The 14,275-nt window shown below is 46.0% G+C and overlaps 1 protein-coding gene across 4 annotated transcripts in view; it reads right to left on the bottom strand.

Annotated features, from left to right (window-relative positions):
* Window positions 1–14,275, bottom strand: part of LOC138770823 (threonine--tRNA ligase 1, cytoplasmic-like) — an 85,105-nt gene that overhangs the window by 5,248 nt on the left and 65,582 nt on the right. Inside the window, exons 2-15 of one of the 4 annotated variants that reach the window (XM_069950074.1) lie at window positions 13,910–13,996; window positions 12,672–12,862; window positions 12,468–12,591; window positions 11,489–11,610; window positions 10,442–10,559; window positions 10,055–10,116; window positions 8,564–8,642; window positions 7,445–7,591; window positions 6,595–6,693; window positions 4,316–4,482; window positions 3,541–3,703; window positions 3,188–3,325; window positions 1,222–1,299; window positions 239–339 (exon numbers count right to left, since the gene is read on the bottom strand). In XM_069950074.1, the coding sequence (XP_069806175.1) occupies window positions 239–339; window positions 1,222–1,299; window positions 3,188–3,325; window positions 3,541–3,703; window positions 4,316–4,482; window positions 6,595–6,693; window positions 7,445–7,591; window positions 8,564–8,642; window positions 10,055–10,116; window positions 10,442–10,559; window positions 11,489–11,610; window positions 12,468–12,591; window positions 12,672–12,862; window positions 13,910–13,996 (1,676 nt within the window). Of the gene's footprint in view, window positions 1–238; window positions 340–1,221; window positions 1,300–3,187; window positions 3,326–3,540; window positions 3,704–4,315; window positions 4,483–6,594; window positions 6,694–7,444; window positions 7,601–8,563; window positions 8,643–10,054; window positions 10,117–10,441; window positions 10,560–11,488; window positions 11,611–12,467; window positions 12,592–12,671; window positions 12,863–13,909; window positions 13,997–14,275 lie in introns of those variants that run through there. The other 3 variants (XM_069950073.1, XR_011359509.1, XR_011359508.1) reach the window with 3 other exon arrangements.

Genomic DNA, 14,275 nt, shown 5'->3' on the forward strand with positions numbered 1-14,275 from the left:
TTTAATATGTAGAAATATAAAGCAACTAGATTTTAGCAGTAACTTAGTCAGACACTAAAGTTATAGTACAATTCAAGTATTAGCCCTTACATAAATGTATGGAGTCAGAGGAAAGTTTACACCACTCTGCCCCCTGCACTTGGCATCACTCATCCATCACCAACACGCAACTCTCCCCCCTCAGGAAAACTAGTTTCCTCCTGTTCCTTCAGCAAAGGTAATTCTGTACAGCACATACCCTACATAGCTGAGGTTGAAGCGGATGGGGAGCTGGAAGTCCAGCTGGATTGTGGCACACTGATGGTAGCGTCCCATGGCATCTTTTATCTGGATATCGATCTGGAGGTAGAAGCATAAGATCCAGTTACAGGTCTCTTACATACACTGTATAGTGTAAACGCAAATTTACAAATGACTAACCTAGCGGCGAGGATGGGTGCACTGGGGGGCAGTAGTCCCACCCCCAAGGCTCCAAACCGTCTCATAGAGAGCAAACAGCTAATATCACAGGAATGGCACTGAGGATCAAGAGACATACCTTCATCCTCAGCGCCCTGTGCCCTATAGGGATATATCAGCAAGTTAGCTGCTTCTAACCTGCTGATAGATTACGCCTCTTACTTGAATTTGAAATCATTTCATTCTATGAGCCCCAAAATAGAAGTGGTGACTTGGCTGTGGACGTCAAAGCATGGAAAGCAATGAGATCGACAGCACGTCTTGCCAGGAATGGGTGTGAATGTCTGGCAAGGATTGTGTCACTCGCACAACCGCAAACCAGTTTGCAGCACGTTGTGCAACAACTCAGAAACCTCTGGAAAACTTTATACGGCAGGTGAACGAGGAACATCAGCATCCACAGTAAGATGGCGGCTCATTGGTGAATCCTGTGACGTGATATGAGCTAATGAGTTCTGCCAGCAGGGAAATACTCCATTATAAGAAGTACAGCTAAGTCACACATCACTACATAAGAGCTCACTTCCTATGATGACATGATGATATTACAACATGGATGGATTTACACATCTGCCAAGGCAGGTGAAATCATCATCACCCCAGCTGGTAGTGACTGGCTGCCACAGCCCCAGGATGCGAATATAAGCAACACTATCACATCTACATGGTACTGCCAATGTTTGCAATGGCATGTGGGATACGTCTGTGTACAATACTAGTAAATAGCGTTCCCCTAGGCTCATATAGACAGTCAGTACTAACCTTAGGACCATAAAATGCTCCATCTCTTGGATTCAGCTCCCATGGAAGACCAAAACCATTCAGACTTTTCTCAAGTTCCTAAAATAGAATGAGATTAAAGCTGTCAGCAGCGAGCCATCCCTCCAACTATCCAGGTAACCTTCAGTGAGGAGGAGGCAGCCATCCCCCCAGCTAACCAGGTAACCTTCAGTGAGGAGGAGGCAGCCATCCCTCCAGCTACCCAGGTAACCTTCAGTGAGGAGGAGGCAGCCATCCCTCCAACTATCCAGGTAACCTTCAGTGAGGAGGAGGCAGCCATCCCCCCAGCTAACCAGGTAACCTTCAGTGAGGAGGAGGCAGCCATCCCTCCAGCTACCCAGGTAACCTTCAGTGAGGAGGAGGCAGCCATCCCTCCAACTATCCAGGTAACCTTCAGTGAGGAGGAGGCAGCCATCCCTCCAACTATCCAGGTAACCTTCAGTGAGGAGGAGGCAGCCATCCCTCCAACTATCCAGGTAACCTTCAGTGAGGAGGAGGCAGCCATCCCTCCAACTATCCAGGTAACCTTCAGTGAGGAGGAGGCAGCCATCCCTCCAGCTAACCAGGTAACCTTCAGTGAGGAGGAGGCAGCCATCCCTCCAACTATCCAGGTAACCTTCAGTGAGGAGGAGGCAGCCATCCCCCCAGCTAACCAGGTAACCTTCAGTGAGGAGGAGGCAGCCATCCCTCCAGCTAACCAGGTAACATTCAGTGAGGAGGAGGCAGCCATCCCTCCAACTAACCAGGTAACCTTCAGTGAGGAGGAGGCAGCCACCCATTCAGCTATCCAGGTAACCTTCAGTAAGGAGGAGGCAGCCATCCCTCCAGCTAACCAGGTAACCTTCAGTGAGGAGGAGGCAGACATCCCTCCAGCTACCCAGGTAACCTTCAGTGAGGAGGGGGCAGCCATCCCTCCAGCTAACCAGGTAACCTTCAGTGAGGAGGAGGCAGCCATGCCTCCAGCTAACCTTCAGTGAGGAGGAGGCAGCCTTCCCTCCAGCTAACCTTCAGTGAGGAGGAGGCAGCTATCCCTCCAGCTAACCAGGTAACCTTCAGTGAGGAGGAGGCAGCCATCCCTCTCGCTAACCAGGTAACCTTCAGTGAGGAGGAGGCAGCCATCCCTCCAGCTGCCCAGGTAACCTTCAGTGAGGAGGAGGCAGCCATCCCTCCAGCTACCCAGGTAATCTTCAGTGAGGAGGAGGCAGCCATCCCTCCAGCTAACCAGGTAACCTTCAGTGAGGAGGAGGCAGCCATCCCTCCAGCTACCCAGGTAACCTTCAGTGAGGAGGAGGCAGCCATCCCTCCAGCTAACCAGGTAACCTTCAGTGAGGAGGAGGCAGACATCCCTCCAGCTAACCTTCAGTGTGGAGGGGGCAGCCATCCCTCCAGCTACCCAGGTAACCTTCAGTGAGGAGGAGGCAGCCATCCCTCCAGCTAACCAGGTAACCTTCAGTGAGGAGGGGGCAGCCATCCCTCCAGCTAACCAGGTAACCTTCAGTGAGGAGGCAGACATCCCTCCAGCTAACCTTCAGTGTGGAGGGGGCAGCCATCCCTCCAGCTACCCAGGTAACCTTCAGTGAGGAGGAGGCAGCCATCCCTCCAGCTAACCAGGTAACCTTCAGTGAGGAGGAGGCAGCCATCCCTCCAGCTAACCAGGTAACCTTCAGTGAGGAGGAGGCAGACATCCCTCCAGCTAACCTTCAGTGTGGAGGGGGCAGCCATCCCTCCAGCTACCCAGGTAACCTTCAGTGAGGAGGGGGCAGCCATCCCTCCAGCTAACCAGGTAACCTTCAGTGAGGAGGCAGACATCCCTCCAGCTACCCAGGTAACCTTCAGTGAGGAGGAGGCAGCCATCCCTCCAGCTAACCAGGTAACCTTCAGTGAGGAGGAGGCAGCCATCCCTTCAGCTATACAGGTAACCTTCAGTGAGGAGAAGACATCCACCTACCTGCTCAGCCTTCTGCCAGACATCCAGTTCTCCCATGTACTGTTCTGGACGCGTGGACAGGAAGAGCTTAAATGTAAAGCCAAAGACTGTGTACACGGCACGCAGGAAGTCCAGGCAACCGCTGATCTCACTTTCCAGCTATAAGGATTATTAGCAGATGGATCAGAATTACAGGGAAACTCATGTGGAAACATGACATCTATTCCAGTTACAGTACATCAAAGAATATACCTTCTGGATACATATAAAATGTTTTTAAGATCTCTGTCATTCAGAAGACATGTTAAATGTGGTGCATACTTTGCTATCAGATATGAGGGGGTTCTGTTCGGTAAGACTCCTGAATTTCTTACCTGATCCATAGAACAGAATATATGGGCATCGTCTTGCTGGAAGCGACAGACACGTGTAAGCCCGGAGAGCACCCCAGACAGCTCATTTCTGTGCAGCACCCCAAAGTCAGCTAGTCTGAGAGGAAGCTCCCTCCAGGACCGCGGTCGATGATCAAACATTAAGCTGAAAAGCCACAAAATGGAGATTGGTCACCAAAACAGCTGAGTTGAGAAATCATAGTTGTGTAATACTCCCCAACATTCAGCTAATATAAGGGGAACAGAAACACAGCTGTCATCTGAAAGTGTCCCAGTCTTTAACAACAACATTTCGTAGAAACATGTCCAACGTATTGATCAGATGGGGTCTGAGTACTCTCCTTCTCTCCCTGCTTTCTAGGCACACAACAGAAACAGTCCCACAGACTTAGGCCTCTATTACACGGAACGCTATCAGGCAGATCAGCAGATGATCACTCCCTGTAGACAGCGATCAGCCAATGACAACGATGACCTAAAAATCCCTACAGCGGTATATAATCTATATTCATGTTACAGTAATTGATACTGAATGAAACACACAAGTTTATCTTTGACCAGAGACAAAAGCTTATATTTCTTGACCTGTAACCTTCACATGTACTCTTTGATTCTTGATAATTCAGTCATGCGACCATAGTTCTCAGGAATGAGTGCACTGTATATGAACTGTGAATCACCCCTGCCTGCAGGACCTGACCCAGCTCCACAACCAACTGGATGTCACTAGGTTGGTGCGTTTCATGCTGTGACTCACCAGTGACCGGGACAGTTCATCGGCTTTAGAGAGAAGGCTTCATTTTCCACGTGAAAGGAGAACATATTCTTTCCATAGTGCTCCCAATGACCAGACTGCTCCCAGAGCTTGTTGTTGTACATGTTGGGAGTGATGACCTCAGTGAAGCCCCGCTTTCTGTATTCATTCTGTATAAAGACAAATGAGGGGAGTAATAGCTGAAATATCTCAACAATGATAAGCAGCAGCTGTGAGTCAATCCCAGGTAATATGCAGATGTATTATTACAATGAACAATAACTCTCAGGCCACACCCGAGGCACGTGGCTCAACAAAAACCAGAGAACAGATGGCGTCATTGCAGAAAGTGATGTCAGATCATCACAGCATCAAACACAGTCCTATCACTGGCACCGCAGGTAGGTTTTTAGAAGTCATGTTTTTAATCCGTTTTGGCAGATGAGAATGAAGTCTTTCCTCTCTTTATTCCACTGCTCATCTCTCACAGGAAATTTACCATTTAAGCCAGAAACGGCTTCCAGACATGACTGCCAGGAATATGACTCTCGTAGGGTTTCAGAGAACAAAGCACGGGCTATGGGGACAGCGTGTGATGCGTCAGATGTGCGGAGTGTCCCCATCTGCTATTTCATCTTTCTAATGTCCTAATGTCAGCATCCTCATCTATAGTGACATATCTAACACTTTGCCCGGTTTATCATTACTTTAGTGGTAAGAAGAAAAAAATAAAAATAAAAAACACACACACACAAGAAACCTTGGGATGGACCATGTCAGTGGATTAAGATGTACTATAGCTTTAGATGTACTATAGCCCCAAGTGAATGCAGGGATTCTTCATTTCTATAAACCAGACATCAGACCACTGCCGCATGCCCTGTGCGGTTACTGAGTGGATAAAAGACACTATGGAAAAACTTGCACTGCCACATGATGAAGAGTGAGATGGCAGCCCCCATTAGTATGTGATTGGAGTGAGGTGGCGATGAGGACCCTACACTAGGTAACACTCAACCTCTGATTCTTCTGGCTAAAGAAAGATGCATCACAAAACAAACCGTTAGTGACATGGGGAACCCCCCCCCCACCCCCAACCCTTGACTTTAATGGTTGTCCTTTGAGGTGTCTTGATGGGAAAATAGCACTACATGCTAATCATTCCATCAAATGACAGAATCTTTAGTTGGGGCTCCTGGAGCAAGTGGGAATACAGCCTAGAGGTACGTTCACACTGAACAAAATCGGCAGAATCCAGCTGCCGCTCTCCGTGCAAAGAATTGACAGGTCAATTCTTTGCACGCAGAGTGTCGGGAGTGGAAGTGTGCGAGCCCTCCAATACAGACACTATGGGCCACCGCGGAATTTCTCCAAATTTGCTCAGTGTGAACATACTGTACCCTAAGGCTGTTGGGAAGTTATCCTTAAATAGGCTCTGTCAGTAGGTTTCTGCTGTCCTACCTAAGGGTAGCATAAACTAGTGGCAGAGAAGCTGAACTAAATGATGTATCACTTACATTGTTCTGTGCAGCTGATCCAGAGATATTCTCCTGAATAACATGGACAATAACAAGTCCTCTCCATTATGTGCATGAGCTCAGTAGTCCTCAATATTCATGAAAAGCAGAAAACTCCACCCACCAGCTGCCGATGGCAGTTATCTAGCCATGCTGTGTATAGGGAGTCACCTGCCAATCAGCAGCTGGGGGGGGGGGTCAAGAATCCTATTCTCCTGACTATTAGGAGAATAGCTGAAAAAATTATACAAGTAATACACCAATCTGTTCAGCATTTCTGTTACTAGTTTATGCTACCCTCATTTAAGGTGGCATAAACCTATAACAGATTCCCTTTAAGGACTTATAACACAACATATACAGGTATCTGTGGCCCATAGGCTCCCAATGTAAGGTATTATAAAAAAAAAAAAGTATACCTATGTGGGCTATGTTCAAATTGGAGCCATGACTGTTTTTATAGGAGCCATTACCAACTGGTTACAATTGGTCATAAGCAGTTATCCATTTAAAGGATCAGTTTATTTTTTTTCTGTCGTGACTTTTTAGGGGTCAATTCAGCACAGTACACTATTCTGATCATCAACACAGGCCTAATGGGAAATAAACACACACTAAGTGTGAATAGAGTCTTACCAATAAGCAATTCTGAGTTACACTGATCCCCTAGAGATGTCCAGAAAGCAATGGCCAAATGTTGGCAATACTGACAGATGACATGGACAGTGCTTGTGTGAAAAGGAGTGTGGCTGGAGAACCAAATACCTTGATGAAGTCAATGAGGACATTGTAGATGTGAGCTCCTTTGGGAAGAAAGAAGCAGCTTCCGGGACTCATTTCATGGAAGAAGAATAACCCCTGGTCCTAGGAAAGGAGATAAATATGATAATCTTATCCCTTATTCTACAACAGTTCTGCACTATCACAGTGACTTGCAGATTTAGGGTCCGTTAATATTCTGCCTGTACCCCGAGTGGGTAGATCACACACCAAAGGATAGAAACAGCAGCTGCATCCCCCTCCTCCCTGTCTTCTATTACTGTGTTAATCAAATCAATCACATCAGAGAACCTGCAGACAGAGAAGAGGAACTACAGGGTACAGGAAGGTAATAGAGGCGCTAGTTTACATTCATTTATTTAACCCTCTAGATGTTTTGGTAAATAGTGACCGTGGCATCTACAGAATTAGGACATATGTACCCATTAAAAATTCTAACTATTCTTAGGTAGTACCTCACTCTGCTCCATGTAATAAGAACATCGTGGAAGTAAAAATAGGAAGCGGGAGGCGGGAAATATAAGGGGGAAAGGGAAAAAAAAAGTTGCTGCGGCAGGAAGGGTCCATTTACACAGAAAGATATCTGCCAAAGATTTGAAGCCAAAACCAGGAAGGGATTTGAATAGAGGAGAAATCTCAGGCTTTCCTTTATGAACTGTTCCCTGTTTATAGTCTGTTTCTGGCTTTGGCTTCAAATCTTTGGCAGATAATCTGTCAGATAATCTTTCTGTGTAAATGGACCCTTACTTGTACCAATAATGAAGACTACAACTTTAATGGAATATGGCAGAGGGAGACAGTCACCTGCACAGTCCAGTGTTACAGACATGCCTACCCTTCCAATTTTGCGGTGGTCCCGGTTGGCAGCCTCTTCTTGAGCTTTCTCCCATTCTTTCAACTGTTTAGAATCCGGAAAGGAAATTCCATAAACTCTCTGTAGTTTCTCCTGTGTGATGTCTCCTTTCCAATAGGCTGTTGAGTTCTGATTTAGGTATATAAAAAATATAAAATAAAAAATTGCTTGTTTGTCCCCTCTACAATAGAAAGCACCAGTTTAACTAAAAATAGGCTGGTTTTTACCCAGAAGTATGAGGCTGTTTCTGCGTATCTGAGATTTTCAGATGTAATACAGACACAGTAATATGCCTATATTAAGCTTATAATAAACTGGCCTACATGTTTCTCCTGGTCTGTGATTTCCCAATATTACTCTGTAATTGTAATGCTTGTTTGTGTTGTTACACGCAGTGCACAGAGATTTATAACATGTACCTCTTATTCTTTATGTGGCTCTTCCCAGGCATAAGATTGGTCACATACTCATGACAAAGATCCTATCACCTCTGTGTCAGGGTAAGCTCTGTGGGATGTTTCTGCATAGTAGGAAGCTGGATTCATTATGCACATTGCATCCAGCTTCCTCTCCTAGCCAGCACTGATCACAGAGATCAGTGCCAGGCAGGAGGGGGGTATGAATTAAGTATCTAAGATCTGCTGCACAGATTGCTTAGTCACGAGTAAAGCAGTCAGTGCAGTCTGATACTGTGGGGCAGGTACCTTTAATAGCAAGGTTTTTTTTTTTCTTGCTAAAAAGTTTTTTTTTTCCATTAAAATATGTCTGGGAACAGGTTCAAAGCATTATCCAGGATTAGAAAAAAATTTGCTGCAGAAACAGCACCAAGCCTCTCTCCAGGCCGTGTGTAGTATTACAATTGAGCTCCACTCACTTCAATGAAACTTTTCTCTATTAACTTTAACGTAACCCATGGGCAAATGTGATGATGCTTTGGGAAGGAACCAGTCGTTTTTCCAATCCTGAACAACCTCTGGGTTTTTATCACTAGCATTTACCATTTCTTATCCCACAGCAGGCCCACTGCTGGGGAACCCCAATAATTCTGGTCATATACAAGAACATCAAATAACACTAATGTTAATAAAGCACAGAGTTCACCTTATGGAGTTTAATAGCTTTGATTTGCCCCGTGTGTTGGACATGAGGACCCTGGCAGAGGTCAACCAGAGAGCCACACCTGAAGAAAAGAAAAGGAGAAATGGTTCAGTAGATACACATGATTGCATCTAACAGGAGCCTATACCTACTCAATAGGCTACCATACCGCTCTGATTATATATAAATGTACCGCATTGTACAACGGCTACCTTCAGCTGCTTCATAGAAACTGCAAAACAAGAGTCCGTGGAGCCTCAGTTACGAGTCTCAAAACACGGGATAGCCAGATATCTCTAGCCTGTTGCCAACGGGGTGCCTCCATGATGGGGAGAGCACCACACCACCCTGATAAATAACCTCTTAAGTCCCACTCGGTTGCGAGTATTGGAACATAGACAGGGAAACAACAGGGTGGCCCCTTTTGTCAATGTCTAACTCAAGGTGCGAGTATTGCGATCATGACAAGGGCTTGCAAAGGCAGGCTTTTGGGGGCATCAGTGGAGACTCTTGATTGAGTACTTCATTGGAATTTTTTTCGCTGTTCTCCTTGAGTTCAGTGATTACTGTGTTTTGTTGGTTGATTTTTCATAGAAACTGCACAAGACAACACTCTGTTCATAACAATAAGTCTAGACCCATTCTGGTGATCACAGAGGGGAGGTTCCAGGGATCAAAGGTTCAGTGATTTAACACTTAGGGGTTCAGCTATTTTAACTCAGAATCTCTCTCTTTAATATTCACCCTTTGTGAATATACCTCAAAAAAATCTGCTTGTAGCTGAAGTTTCTTTAAATACTGCACTGATTCACAGTGGCTGCAATGAAGCTTTTCATACCTTCAACCTCCAGATGCGGCCACTGATCTGCTCTGCAGTGACCCCTGCAGGAATAACATTGTATTGAACACATATGCATGGAGACCTTGCTCTTTATGGGTCATAGAGGTGAGCAGGGGCCCTACCTGTGACATCCATACGTTCTTATAAAGTGTTCAGTGACCTGAGAATGTCTGTTGAGCAGATATGAGTGCAACTCGAGTCTGATTGTTCAGCATTTGAATACCTGTGGCTAATACTGGTCCCGGCCAGTGATTGGCTGAGCGGTCTGTCAGTTCTGACAGCCCCGCTCCGAAGCTGCTGCTGCTGCGCGGGACCCTAGGAGAGAAGACCTGCAGCCCGGACAGGTAATGTATGGTGCAAGGGCTGCAAGAACATCGGTAACGATGTCCCTGCAGCCCTTGCTTAACGATCATCGGGCCGTGGAATAGGCCCAGTAAAAGAGCGCCGATCTAGCAGATCGGCGCTCGTCTACATAGTTGATCGGGCCCTGCTCGGCCCGTGGAATAGGACCCTAAGGCTGCCTGGAAAACATGGATACAGCCATAGGCCCCAGCCTGTATCAGGACTGTGAAGTGTGAACGAGGCTCAGGTTACAGAACAGCTCCAGGCTACATGTCGATGCTGGCACTAACAGCAGGCAGACAGAACATTACCTGTAAATACTTGTTGCAGTCTCCACTTTGTCTTCAATTATTTCCGTCTTGAATTTGTTGTACTGCCAAAAGAAATGGAGACACATTTAAGGCTCCATGTGACCACCCTCCCCAACACCTACAAATCCTGTCTGAATGATTCACAACTACATTAAAGCTATCAGACTAAAATGCATGTGTCCCCTTTTGCAGCTATAACAGCCGATAACTTTCTGGAAAGACTTTTCACAGTTCTTTGACATGAGTGTCTCTCTTTAAGCCAATCCCTTTTGCCAGATGTGGGCGGAAACACTCTAAAATCCTAATAAATGTGGCACAAGTCGTGTAAGACCATATCTTGGCAATAGAAATAGCCTATCTTCCGCAGAGACCATACATCAGAGATACCTTAAACAGCTCCAGCAGCTCCTCCCGTGTGGCTTCCACCCGCTGGAAGGGAAGTTTCTGTCTGATGATCTCTTTACACGCCGTTTCCAAGGCAGGAAGGTCACTGCCCAGCACGGTGCTAGAAGAACAGAGATGCATGGGGGTCTGAATCTGTATTAAGATACTTTGCCTTATACATACTGTAAATCCACAAGTCTATATATCGTGTGGCATAATGAACATTATTATGTTACAGTAAAACATATTACTTAGGATAATGTGGTGAACAACAAGAGCGGTTCAAGATTTTACACTTTTTAAAAGGATTAATAAATACGATACCCCTGAATTATCATGCAATCATCACTTAGGGGGAGATTTATCAAACTGGTGTAAAAATAGAATTGTCTTAGTTGCCCCTAGCAACCAATCAGATTCCACCTTTCATTTTCCAAAGGACCCGAGGTGGAATCTGAAGTACAATTCTATTTTACACTAGTTTGATAAATCTCCCCCTTAGTCTATAAGGTTTTATTAGAAGACAAAATGGACAGTCTGAATTACTGAGTAGTACCAGCAGAGGGCAGTATAACTTCATTTTTCTGGGGAAGGAAGGAAATCACACAGGATGAAACTGAGGCAGGACACAGTGAGGGCGCCATTCATTGTGAGGACGATTGCGCCCTCTTGCTTGGCATCAGTGGGGGTCTTGGTGGTCGGATGCCCAGTCATCAGCTTGTTATCCCCTATCCTATGGATGGGGGATAAACTGAAAATGGAAACCCCATTTAAGTAATGGGGTAAATAAGGCACAGGTCCAGTGATGCTCCATATATTATACAGATGTATTTACTAGGGCAGGATCATGTACAAGTAAGTCCATGGTGTTTTATTATATGGTGGATGGAGTCTGCTGACTGGTCCACAGGCACAGAATACCCTTACTAATGTGTTAGTACCTTCAGGTTTTACTTTCACACCTAAGAGAATGCAGAAACACAGAACACAACATTTCAGACTGTTTTATAGATGAAAGTGATTTGACTGTACAAACTGTGCAGCACTTACCTGTTTTCCAGGTGTATATCATAGAAGAAGCCATTTTCTATGCTGGGTCCATGGCACAAGAGGCCTCCATAGACCTGCTCCAGGGCGGCCCCCAGGACATGAGCACTTGAATGCCAAAATATCTAAACAGGACATACAGCCACAGTCACTGATTTTTTTTTAACCCCACATAAAAGATAGGCCTCCTTTCAATTTTTTTTCTTTTGCATAAAAACTGCAACACACAATTCTACCCATTGGAGGCCTATACATCCTAAGCACTTTTTCTTCTGCCTTTATAACCTGGTGAGGATGCGTAACACACAACTATATTAGAAAGCCAAAGCAACTTCTGTTATATACAGTATCATGAATAAAGGGGTTTCCAGAATGTGTCGTTCTATAGATGGCGCCATTTCTGTCTATGGGTTCTGTCTGTGATTGCAGCTCAGTCCATTTCAGGGCATAAAGCTGCACTGAAACACCAGCCACATCGACTTGGTTGGCACTATTGGTTAAAATAATAATCCTGAAAATATTTTTTTTTAAAGCAAATGTACCACTAGTACATCCCATGCACGGCGCCGGTTTATTCCCTAGCACCGTCCGGACATGAAGCATTGGCGGCTGGTACGCCGGCCCCCAGTGTGCCAATACCCCCTCCCCTCCAAGACACAACTCCATTGATTCTGGTGGCCCGCCTCCAGTGCTTCATGCCTGGTCGCTGTTTGGTAATAGACGGGTGCCGCACACGGCAATCGGGCGGCGGTTCAAAGAACAGACCGCACCGCTGCCAGTCTGTTCATGTAAAAAACAAAAAAACAATGTACCTAGTGGTACATTCGCCTTAATGCATTTGTGTCAATTGAAAAAAAATTTTTGATTGATCAGAATAATGGGGCGGAGCCCCCACCAGTGACTAGATACAGCCAAAAGCAGAATAGAACCCCCCCCCCCTCAGACAGTGTAATATCCAGCAGCACATACAGTACATACTTACATCTTGTCCTTCATGAGAGTCAAACGTGAGGAAGTCTATGTCAGAATCATCTTCTAGGGGTCTCCTCAGATCAAACACGACCCCGTTTACTCGGGCTGCTAGAATATTGTGTGCAGAGCCTGACCTGTCCAGAGAATAGAGATATGACTACAAGGTGTGACCTGAACGGTGGTGAAGGAGTAGAAGAATGACAGGTCAGCTCACCTGGTCTGTACAACTACTTCATACGGAGTGGTTTTCCAGGACTGCCCACTCACCACCTTTCCATCTGGTAAGGATATCCTGATGGGACGGGACTCTCTTAGTACCCTGTCTGCAAGTCTGGCCTCATAACGTTCCCTCAGGGTCTCAAAGCACCTAAGTCGATGGTGGATAAACTCTGGTAGGACTGTAGACTGAAAAGCAACAACAAAATCAAATATCCAGGACAAAGATCTGGTCATGGCGGGATGCACAGAGAGAGATGTGAGAGGATAGCAGAGGATGGATCTCTTTGGGTCCTGGGACTATCTTCAGCAGTGCTGGAGGTGATACGTCCCACACAGCTCTGATCTCCTATTATTGAATTTGTCTGGGATTACATGAGGATATAGGAGGAGTCTATCCCCACAGAAGATCTGGGCTTACTTCTCCAAGATGTCTGGGACAACCTTCCCGCAGAGTTCCTTCAAAACTAACTGGGCAAATGTCTACTGTTTAATCACTTAGCATTTTGTTACTTGATATAAGTAATCAAATAGTAAAAAAGGAGAAAGGCAGGGGGTCGCAGGAAAATAAACAAAACTTACCCGTCCTTGTGCCTCCATAGTGCCACTCCTGAGTACCACCGGATTTTATTTTCGTGTGCAACTGGGTACGCCACGGGTCACGCACTCAGCAATTCCAGCTGCAATGTCACGAACCAAGGTGATCGATTGCCCGCTTAGGCAATCAGTGACTGGGGTGGTGACCTGCTTCAGTCACTGATTGGTTGAGCAGTCAGTCGATTACTCGGGTACTTGACATTACAGCTGGAAAGGCCGGCGGCTGTCAATGGGACCCAGGAGAGGCAGTACAGGGGACTGTTATTTTCCTGCACACCAATCCCCCCTCCCCCCAACGCGCCTTCCTCCTTTTTTTAAATTTCACAGGACTTCTCCTTCAACCATTTGTATCTACTTTGCAGCCTTTTCCCATCTGCATAAAACATTTGCAGGGTACAGTATGTATGCAGCTTCCCGATGGCTAAGGGGGCACGGTGAGATGTAAGTACATTGCAAGAGACCCTAAATGACCTTGTGAATACATGTGGGCTTGGGTTCTGCTGTGAGTGCTGTGGTGAGACTGCTGTGACTACTGTGGGGGCTGCCAGAGCTAACAGCTAGAAGGGTAGAGAGGAACATGCAGGGGGCAATATTACTGGTACTATGATGGATAATGAAAGGTGTGGAGAGCTCCGTTACCTGTACACCTGAATGACCATCTACAGCAGTAGTAGAAAGCTCTCTCCAGGCTCTACTTAATTTCCTTGGAGACGCCTCCGGGGGATCCTAAGGAACAGGAGACAAAGTATGAGTGAATATAAAGCTTTTCACACACAGAACACTGAGCTGTAGCAGATTATTTCCCTTAGTCACTATCAATGATGCAAAGCACAGCAAACATATGGCAGGGCTATGGACACCCATAGTAATATAAATGAATGAATGTCCCCCCTACACATCTGATCAATAAGGAGCTGACCTCCTGAATTGAGCGAACCTTTTTCAAACTGTTAAAGTGATTGTACCACCAGGCCCAGGCTGAAGCACTGGAGGAGGGCCGACCCA

Source organism: Dendropsophus ebraccatus, chromosome 13, assembly GCF_027789765.1.
Source record: "Dendropsophus ebraccatus isolate aDenEbr1 chromosome 13, aDenEbr1.pat, whole genome shotgun sequence".
Lineage (NCBI taxonomy): Eukaryota > Metazoa > Chordata > Amphibia > Anura > Hylidae > Dendropsophus > Dendropsophus ebraccatus.